The sequence below is a fragment of the Salvia miltiorrhiza genome, chromosome 4, assembly GCF_028751815.1.
Source record: "Salvia miltiorrhiza cultivar Shanhuang (shh) chromosome 4, IMPLAD_Smil_shh, whole genome shotgun sequence".
In the NCBI taxonomy this organism is placed as follows: Eukaryota; Viridiplantae; Streptophyta; class Magnoliopsida; order Lamiales; family Lamiaceae; genus Salvia; species Salvia miltiorrhiza.
The window spans coordinates 35451640-35461433 of NC_080390.1; the positions used below are offsets into that span (position 1 = coordinate 35451640).

The following is a 9794-nucleotide window of genomic DNA, read 5'->3' on the forward strand; positions in this document are numbered from 1 at the left end:
CTCATGGTGGTGGTTTGATGGGGCATTTGTGAATCCATAAGACTTTGAAAGTTTTGCATAAACATTTCTTTTAGCCTAAAATGCGTGTTGCTGTTGAAAGAATTTGTGGGAGGTGCATAACTTGTATGCAATCTAAGTTTAAGTCACATCCACATGGTTTATATACACCTTTACCTATTCCTAGTGCACATTGGGAAGATATTTCTATGGACTTTGCTTTGGGTTTGCTTAGAACAATAAGGGGTAAAGATTCAATTTCTGTGGTGGTTGATAGATTTTCAAAAATGGCACATTTTATCCCATGTCATAAGAGTGATGATGCAACTCATATTGCTGATTTGTTCTTTAAAGAAATTGTTCGCTTGCATGGTGTGCCAAGAACAATTGTGAGTGATCGAGATGCTAAGTTTGTGACTAATTTTTGGCGTGTCTTGTGGAATAAATTGGGAACTAAACTTCTATTTTCTACTACTTGTCATCCACAAACCAATGGGCAAACTGTAGTAGTTAATAGAACTTTGTCTCAATTACTTAGAACCTTGATTCAAAAGAACTTAAAAAGTTGGGAAGAATGCTTACAATTTGGTGAATTTGCTTATAATCAAAGTGTTCATTCTGCTACTAACTTTTCTCCTTTTGAGGTTGTTTGTGGGTTCAATCCCTTGAGTCCGCTTGATCTGATTCCCATACCAATTGAGGAGCGCGCTAGTCTCGATGGAAAGGTTAAAGCCGAATTGGTGAAAAAGTTACATGAAAATATGAGACTCAACATTGAAAAGAGAATGGAGCAGTATGTCAAGCAAGCCAACAAGGGATGAAAGCAAGTCATCTTTGAGCCGGGCGATTGGGTTTGGTTGCATTTGAGAAATGAGAGATTTTCTTCTAAGAGAAAGTCCAAGTTGCAGCCTACAGGAGATAGACCGTTCCAACTGGTTGCAAGAGTGAATGCCAATGCTTACAAACTAGACCCGCGGGTGAGTATAATGTAAGTGCTACTTTCAATGTTGCTGATTTGTATCCTTATTTTGGTGATCTAGATTCGAGGATGAATCCTCTCGAAGAAGAAGAGAATGATGGAAATGCATCCAAGCTGCCCAAGGACATGAAGATGGATCCATTGGTTATTCGAAGTGGGCCAATTACAAGGGCTAGAGCTAAAAGGATAAATGAGTCCATGATGCTTTTGCTAGCTGAAATAAGAGCTCAAGTCCAAGACCAAATTACATTGGGTCAAATGGTGAATCTTGTGCAAGTTGATGTGGGCTGCCTAAAGGGGATTCGTTTCTATTACAAACTGCAGGCGTAACTGCAAACGGTTTAGAGCAACAAAATTCGTGCATATGGAAGTTACCTAATAAAGAATGAATTTACTTATTCACTATGTGTTAAATAAAGTGACTTTTGGAGACCAAGAGTTATAAGTGGTCATTAGTAGTTGATAAGTTGTGTTAAATGAGACTATTAAGAGTCTTAAGTAGTGGGGTTTGTCAAGAGTCATTTGCAGCCTATAAATAGGCTTGTAATCATTTGTAACAAGACACTTTTTTGATCAGGAACGAAAATTGGCTTTGCCTACTGTGAGTGAATTCTCCTTGTGGAGTATTTTACTTGAATCGAACTTATCATGATTATTGAGCAAGATCTTGTGGCGTTCAACCATATCAAGGTTCTTGGCTGCATATATAGCCAACGGGTCGAGGTTTCTAAGCTCTTGGGGGTGATCAAACTGGATTCTGGATCTAGGCAGACCGCTGCCTAACTCTTATACGTGGGGTTCTTGGATCTGTATATCCAACGGGTCCTTCGTCCGTATCATTTTTTTTAATCTAACGGTTATTTTAACTGAAGTTTAAATTTTTTTTTGCAATGGCCATAAACGGCCAAATTTGATTTTTTTTTCCTTTTCACTCCTATGTAAATCCCTATTTCCCTTTCATTTCTTTTATCCTTTTCACTCTTTCCCTTTCATTTCTTCTTCATATTGTTTTTCTCTATCACAAAATGACTCCGTGGTTCGATGATACTTCGTCTTCGTCCGATGGAGAGACGAAGGAAATCATGGACATCATCGTCCAATCGCAAAATACTGTTACTCAATTTTTCACTCCCCAACTCCAACCCCAACGACGGATTATTTCCAATAGAGGTTTCGTTCTCTAAATAATGAAATTTTAATTTCAAGTAATTGTATTATTTAAGTTGGTGCAATTTAAATTAAATGAAAAATACAAAAATTAAAATTAATGGATATAAATCAGTTGGATAGTCTTCCCATTGCATGCTAGTGACTCATAAGTAGTCTCTCCTTGAATGAGTCAGTAACTGACTCAGAGGATGTGGATGCTTTAGAAGCTGGGACAGAGTAAGTATATAATAATAACGATTTTGTTCTGTTTTACATGCCAACAAAATATATAAAAATAAACAAAACCCTCGTCATATTTTTTTGAATTTCGTATGCAGCTTCAACACATTTATACCGATCGAGATGGTTGACAATGTTTGCTATTTTCTCATTGTGACATTCGTTGTATATTGTGAAATTTTGACTTGATCTATTCACAAATTTTAACCCCGTGAAAGATTATCGTCATGTAATCAATAAGATTGAATATTACTACATTCTATTGTTATCTTTTCGAAGCGGCACATTCTTTTTTTTTGGGGGGGGAAGAAGCGTGGGGTTTGAACCCTAGATCTTAATATTCGTAGATAGGAGTTTGCATCGTTTGGTGTCCCGTTAGAGACAATAGCGAGCACATATTCTATTCCCACAAAAAGCCTCCAAATTCATGTGTGACGGAATATGAGTCGAACCCCATTGTTGGAAAAGAAAATACAATTTGATTTTAAAGTACAAAATGAGAGGCTTTATAATATGATGTGTGTATCGTATCACACACCCGAAAATCTGATACGGTTAGTGGAACAAGAATCAAGAGATATTCCATCACCAAATTAATCAATGATTCCATCTCAATAATATATAGTTACAAATGTGTGTCCATGCGTGTGGAATTTTACGTGGCACACGTTGGTATGGGTCCCTATATATTGGTAGTTTTCGAAAAGTGATAATTGGGAAAGAAAGATTGGTATAAGAGTTAAAATATATGAATATCATTTTTTATGACATGGTGAAATTTCATAACCAAGAGAACTCTTCTAAAAGGTTTTGACTATTAATTTATGAATTATTAATTATTAGGATATGAGTGTGAAAATGTTGAGGGAGGAATCTATTAGAATATTGTGAAACTTCTGTATAAAAATAAGACAAACATATACCGTCCTAAGGAAAAGTTTGTTAGCTTAAAGAAATATACTGCACTAAAAAGGCACAACTTTCTGTTGCTAAAGTTAAAGTAATGATCCACTATAGCATCAATTTAATTAAGAAATGCAACGTCGTTGACCATGGCACGACCATGCTAACTGTTACTTTATAAAAGATGCATTTAAATTATCATTTTTTTGTATTCAATCGTGAGCTATCAAATTTTATCAATTATTCTAGAAAATTATACAATTTTTTCACGCATAAATTTTTTAATACCTAAAAATTAATGCTTTTGGGAGTTAGTATATTTTTTCTTAGTACTTAAATGGATGATAAGGAATATATTAATCTACTGTCATAGATTGCTCTAGCAGAAATATATGGTGAGTTTTGTGAACTTTTATCAAGACTTGATTAATATTTGGTAATTGAATTAATAAGTTAATTACATAGATTTAATTGTAGTCATTATATTCTCTAGAGCCAGTATTTTCTTCCTAAGTTTTATCTGCGTTTTTATTTGCTTTTAATTTTGTTTTGTCTAGATTTAGATAACCTCATTATTTGTCTTTAGCCTGAATATGAATTTAGAGTCTACATCTCGTTATTCATTGTGGATACAGTACTCGATCTACTATTTATGCTATAATTGCTATGGTATTTTATTGCTAGTAGTATTTTAGTGATTAATATTATATTTAAAGTTTGATTTCAATATCATTTTTTTAACTAGGGGCACGACTAGACTAACATAAACTTAACATATAAAGTATTTTTCAAAAACTAGATAGCTTGAATATTAAATAATTCATAATTTTAAATAAATAATTTAATTTTGAGTTGTCATAATCCTACTCACTAAAAAGAATTTTTGTCCTCGAAATTTAACTTAGTTCATGTCTAGTCCTCTGAATTTTGACCAATGGTATTTCCCGACCACGTAATACATGCACCTTTCAATCTAGGATAACGCTTGACTATTCTTTATATGTTAGATCTTTGTTGATTTGGAGATGTTCATGATGGACGATGTGATTAGGATCATGCAAATACTTTCGCAATATAAAAGCGTGGAACACATTGTGTATAACAGACAACTCCGGCATCAAAGCTAAACAACAGGCAACAGGCAACGTCCCCTATACGTTATGTGATTTTATGACTTATTCAATAAGAAATTTGTTAATAGAGGAAAAAGAAAATTGTTAATGTTAATTACTTCCTTAATAAAATTTAATATTTTTAGATTTTAGAAAAGTTCGTACAAAATCCTAAAGAATTAATATGAAAAAAAATTGATTACATGCATGTGAGAATGTTAGAGAAATTATTTTGTAGAAAAATATTCACAAAAGTTTTGTAATAAAATATAAAATATAAAAATCATAAAATTATATGATTTTAAAAAAAATATATAAATAACTATGTTGAGAAAATTCTTCTGCTTTGATTAGCTACCAAAACCCCCTGATAATGATGGTTATCTAATGTAATAAGTCATTTATAATAGGCAACTTGCCTTTAGTTTTACAAGAATCTGTAAGGAAGAATGAGTAGCTGAAGCTTGTGAGCCACTCAAAGTTTCTAAATACTTTTTCAACTTAAAACAAGAAATCTACTGATAGTGTTGGCTGATCAACATACCAATTAATAGAGAAAGGTCACATGAAGTTCTTGAAGAATAAATTAAGTGAATGACACAATTAGTCGACCTGCGTCAGCTACCCAAGTCCTAACTCAAGAAAAATGTCGCAAACTAAAATTTAATAGCGAATAAATTGAAAAGTGACGAAAAATAATTATTGTTAGACAAATCTTTTAATTATTTTCTGATCAATGAGTTCAGCCATGGCCCATGGAGAATAATTAGTGAATTCCAATCTTAATTTCAAAAAAAAAAAAAAAAAAAAAACAAACAAACAAATGGAAATGAAAATTACTAAGCAAGTTACTCTTTTATTAAATAAATAAAAATTAAATATCTAGATTAACAATATTATGAGAACATAAGATAAATAGAAATAAAGAATGAAGATAATGTCCTGTAAGCACATGAATTAACATGGTGCTTTAAATTTATTACTAAATTAAATACAAGTATAAGATAAAATATATTCCCTTCATCCCACTTATACTATAAGTGGCTCAAAATTTTCGGCAGGGAAATTAAGAAAAATGTGTAAATCGGTTAAAGTGGTAGGGCCTATAATTTTTTAAGGGTTAAAATTTTTCATTTATAAAAACATGTCATTTATAATGGGACAATTCAAAATGGAATATATGACACTTTTAGTGGGACAGAGAGAGTATAATTTAAGAACTATATACTGAGTAATATTTGCAAAGAAAGGATAATTGAAAGATTTTGAAATAATGGGATTTGATGGTGCCACTGCCACATAGGATGACTTCATTTTCCTATTATATATAAGATGGATGGATGGATATTAATATAATCAAATGATTGTACTGTTTATATTAATATTATTGGTATGCTTGAGATGTGAATAACATTTTTTTCTTATTAATTTGTGATATATTTTAATTGTTAGGACATTATTATATTTATAAGACGTTGTTGACAAGGTAAATATGTTTTAAATATATAAGTAATCGGTAATACTGTATCGAATTTTGGCAATGACCAGTATACTGTAATTTCAGTATAAAATAGGTAGTTTAGATATACCGTTTATTTTGGTATATTGTTAAAGTGAGGTATATCCTGAAAGTGTAGTATACTAAAACTTGGTATGGTAATACCGAAATAAAGGTAACGTAAAAATATTGTATACTTTATACTGTAATTAAAGTATATCAACTTATGGTATATTGAAGGTAAAGATAAAGACAAAAATATGATATTTCTTTATAGTAAAGATAAAGATAAGGTAAGGGGTATGATAATTTTAATAAGGTATAATTTAGTGTCCACCCCTATACATGACAACAATTAAATTATTGGACAAATAGCGTCAAAATCCACCAAGTTTGAGCACGTTCTTATTTTTTCCATGACTTCCGAATTTCTTGTAAAAATTCATAACCGTGCAATCGATTTTTAATTTTCCCTTAATGACATTTTCCAACCGTACAATTAATGACGTGTAACTGACATGTCTTACTTATGTTGAGTAGATTAAATTATGATTAAACATCGTGTTTTTAAGACTGAATGAATTAACCCTAGTTTGATCTCAAATTCGAATTAATACAATAAGGGGGCTTAAAACTGAACAGTCGCTTCAGAGACTTACAGAACTTCGAACTCATCTGAGAAAGAACCGTTGATCCTTGAAGCTTAATAGTAAATATTGTTAGAGGTTTGGGGTGCACGAAGCTTCATTCATCACTGGCGATGTCTAATCCGTAAGTCTGCATTGATCCTTGATCTTTGATCCTTGAAGTTTAATCGTAGTTGTTGTTAGATGTCGACTACTGAAACTGCAACAGTGGCAAGGGAGAGGAATATTTCCAAGAAAGGAGATTGAGTTTATGTTAGTGGCTCAGGAAACATATATTATAGAGTAAGATATACCTCAAATTAGGTTATGAAGCAGTGTTCATTTGCCTCAACCCCTAACTCTCTATTAATCATTTGCAACGATCACCACTTCAAAGTGGAGTCACTCATGTGAAATGGGCTAGAGCTTCAACCAGCAAGGAGGGAACATCTACTTCAAGATTGGCTCAAACTCAAGAGAGTACAGCTGGGCACGAGGGATAAATGAAGATAGAAGTCTTATTGTAGATGAACCATTTTCTGTTTCAGAAAACAAGTCTACTAAATGGGGAATGTTCCTGCATTTATATTGTTTAGGTTGAAAACAATATATGGAGCTTTTGTTAAGCCTTTTTGTTATGAACATCTTTTTGGAACTTTGATATGATGTAAATGAAAACTGAATTTTGGGATACTTATTTACTTAGTATATATTGCAAGAATTAGAATACTAAACATGTTTATTCCACTCCATGAGAAAAACCAGTACATAACATAATGCTGATTGAATGCATCTATCACCTTACAACTCACATAATTTTAGTCATTTGAGTGCTTTTAATTACTTCCATGGTCGTGCCTCGTGGCACGGCAGCACCCGTACTATTGAAATGGTTCGTCAGTAGAGATGTTCCCACAGGTGCCCCTTTTTCCAATGGTACTATAATTCCTATTCCTATCCCTTCATTCCCTCTTTTGGTCTATCTACATTCAAGGAAATTCATACGCTCCACAGACAGAGCAAAAAGTAGAGTCTTGGTCACAGCAAGCCGTCCTATTCTATTACCAGACATAATTGGGAGAAGCTCATCCGAAACTAGAGCTAGAAACGCCCTATTTCGTTTCGTTCCCGTTCTTCATTTCCTTCTTCTCGAATCCAAGGGGGACAACTCATATTTAGAATCTTTCTGCGGTGTGCTCGGTTTACTATTCTTTCGTACTTTCTTCTTTTTACCACGCGATAGGTCAGCGAAGCGTGAGCGGGCGCGGAGAAGGAAAGGCCAAACACTTCGGCCTAACGGGAATAAGCAAGGACGAAATGAGAAGATGAGGTGCCCCGGGCACCCCCAAAGAAGGGTCGAAGCTTTTCGGCCTGTAGCTTTCCCCGTCCCCCCTTCGTCGTGCGGTGTAAACAACAAACAAGACTACAAAAAATCCAAAAACTCGATACATATACTTCAGTTTGAACCCTATTCTTGAGTTCATCTTGAAGCTGTTGCACCAAAGTCTTCAAATTTGAATCATCTTCTCTACAATCCATTTCAGTGTTTGTTTTTTTCCTTCAATTTGTTGTTATTGAGATGCTTTAAGGCATTGTCCCTCTAAAGCTTTAATGTGTTGAAACTTAGCTTATAATATGGAGAGAGCTTAGGGTCAATCCACATTCTTCCCACTATATCAAAAATTCAAAAAAAGCTTACAGAAATCCATATGAACACGACAAATATTACATAAATCGAAAACTTACTGAAGCATGAGGACATGTATGAAATCAACGCTCAAGATTTTTCTCTGTGTACGAAATTCGAATCACAGCTGAGAGCCCATGGCCACATAGTATTCGCGCGTCAGGATGAGAGCGAGAGCTTGATGATGAGCGTGAGGTAGACATGTGAACTCCAGATTCGCATTCAAGAGATTTTTAGAATTGAAAAGGAAGAACCCTAATTTAAAGAATACTTGTTCAATTTCTAATTCAATCCACGAATTTAGCCCAAAACGACGACGACGTTTAAATGTGAACTAAACGACGTCGCTGTACTCGCCGGACGACGTTGCTTACGTGTAATTTCTGGTTGCCAAGCAAGCATTAATTTGGGGGAATTTTTAATTTAAGCGAAAATTAAAAATTGATTGCACAGTTATGAATTTTACAAGGAATTCGGAAATCTTTGAATTCTAACTAGGGCTGTCAATTTTCGACACGATACGAAAACATGACACGGAACCGCACGAAATTAATGGGTTAGTAACACGCACGATAAGGTTTGGGTCCTTATCGGGTCGACCTGATAAGGACCTGATAATTTCGGGTCGGGTTGGGTTAGGTTCGGGTCGGATTTAGGTAACCCGATAGTGATATTATTATTTTTATTAAATATTAATTTTAATTTTTTAATTTTTGATTTCTAATTTTTTATCTTCACTTCAGTTTAGGGTTTCAATATCTTCCATTTTTTAACTATTGTTTCTTTTATTATACTTTTATGTTTCATTCTAAATTCCTCTTATGTCGATTGGATATGTTGAGCATATGTGATGAATCTTGTATTTTTTTTTTATTTTTTTTTTATTATTATTGTTGTGAATGAATCAAATCAAATTTGTGTTGTTATCAGGTCGTAATCGGATCGTGTCGTTATTTTATCGTGTCAACCCGATTCAAATCGTGTTGTTATCAGGTCGTTATCAGATCGTGTCGCTATCGTGTCGTGTCAACCCGGTTCAAATCGTGTTGATATCGGGTTCGTGTCGGGTTCGGGTTTAGGTGTATCAGGTCGGGTTCGGGTTGGGTTCGAGCATTCCCTTATTAGGTCGGGTTCGGGTTTGGCCTTATCAAGTTGGGTCGATATCAGGTCGACCCGATAACGACCCGATCCGCACGATTTGCCAGCCCTAATTCTAACGCTATTTGCCCTAAATTATTTTACATGCGATAGTACCAATTTAAAGAGCAGTAAAATAAATTAGAAAGAGTTTGCTATAGTAATAATTTTACTCGTAAAATTTATCGTTGAAACCATTCGCACTTTAAAATTTTCATTTTTTTTAGGTAAACTTTTTTAAAATTTTGTTGACAATAGAAATGATTGAAGTCGACCATATAAATTGGAATGAGTATACATGAGTGACAGACGTTTTTCCTCAACAATTTTTTCCAATGGATTTCTATTAGCTTGTTGATGATGTTAATTTAACGCAAAGAAGATATATTCTATTAGGATCTCAATTCTCAATTAATGAGATATAATTAAAGGTTTGATTAGATATTGATGAGGACTGTAATACTCA

At 33.7% G+C, this 9794-nt stretch overlaps 1 protein-coding gene across 1 annotated transcript; it reads left to right on the forward strand.

Annotated features, from left to right (window-relative positions):
• The first annotated feature begins 7344 nt into the window (after window positions 1-7344).
• LOC131023360 (cytochrome c biogenesis CcmF C-terminal-like mitochondrial protein) lies at window positions 7345-7982 on the forward strand. Its single transcript, XM_057952900.1, has one exon. It carries the CDS (start codon window positions 7353-7355, stop codon window positions 7980-7982), a length of 630 nt encoding a protein of 209 aa, XP_057808883.1. The 5' UTR covers window positions 7345-7352.
• The last annotated feature ends 1812 nt before the right edge of the window (window positions 7983-9794 follow it).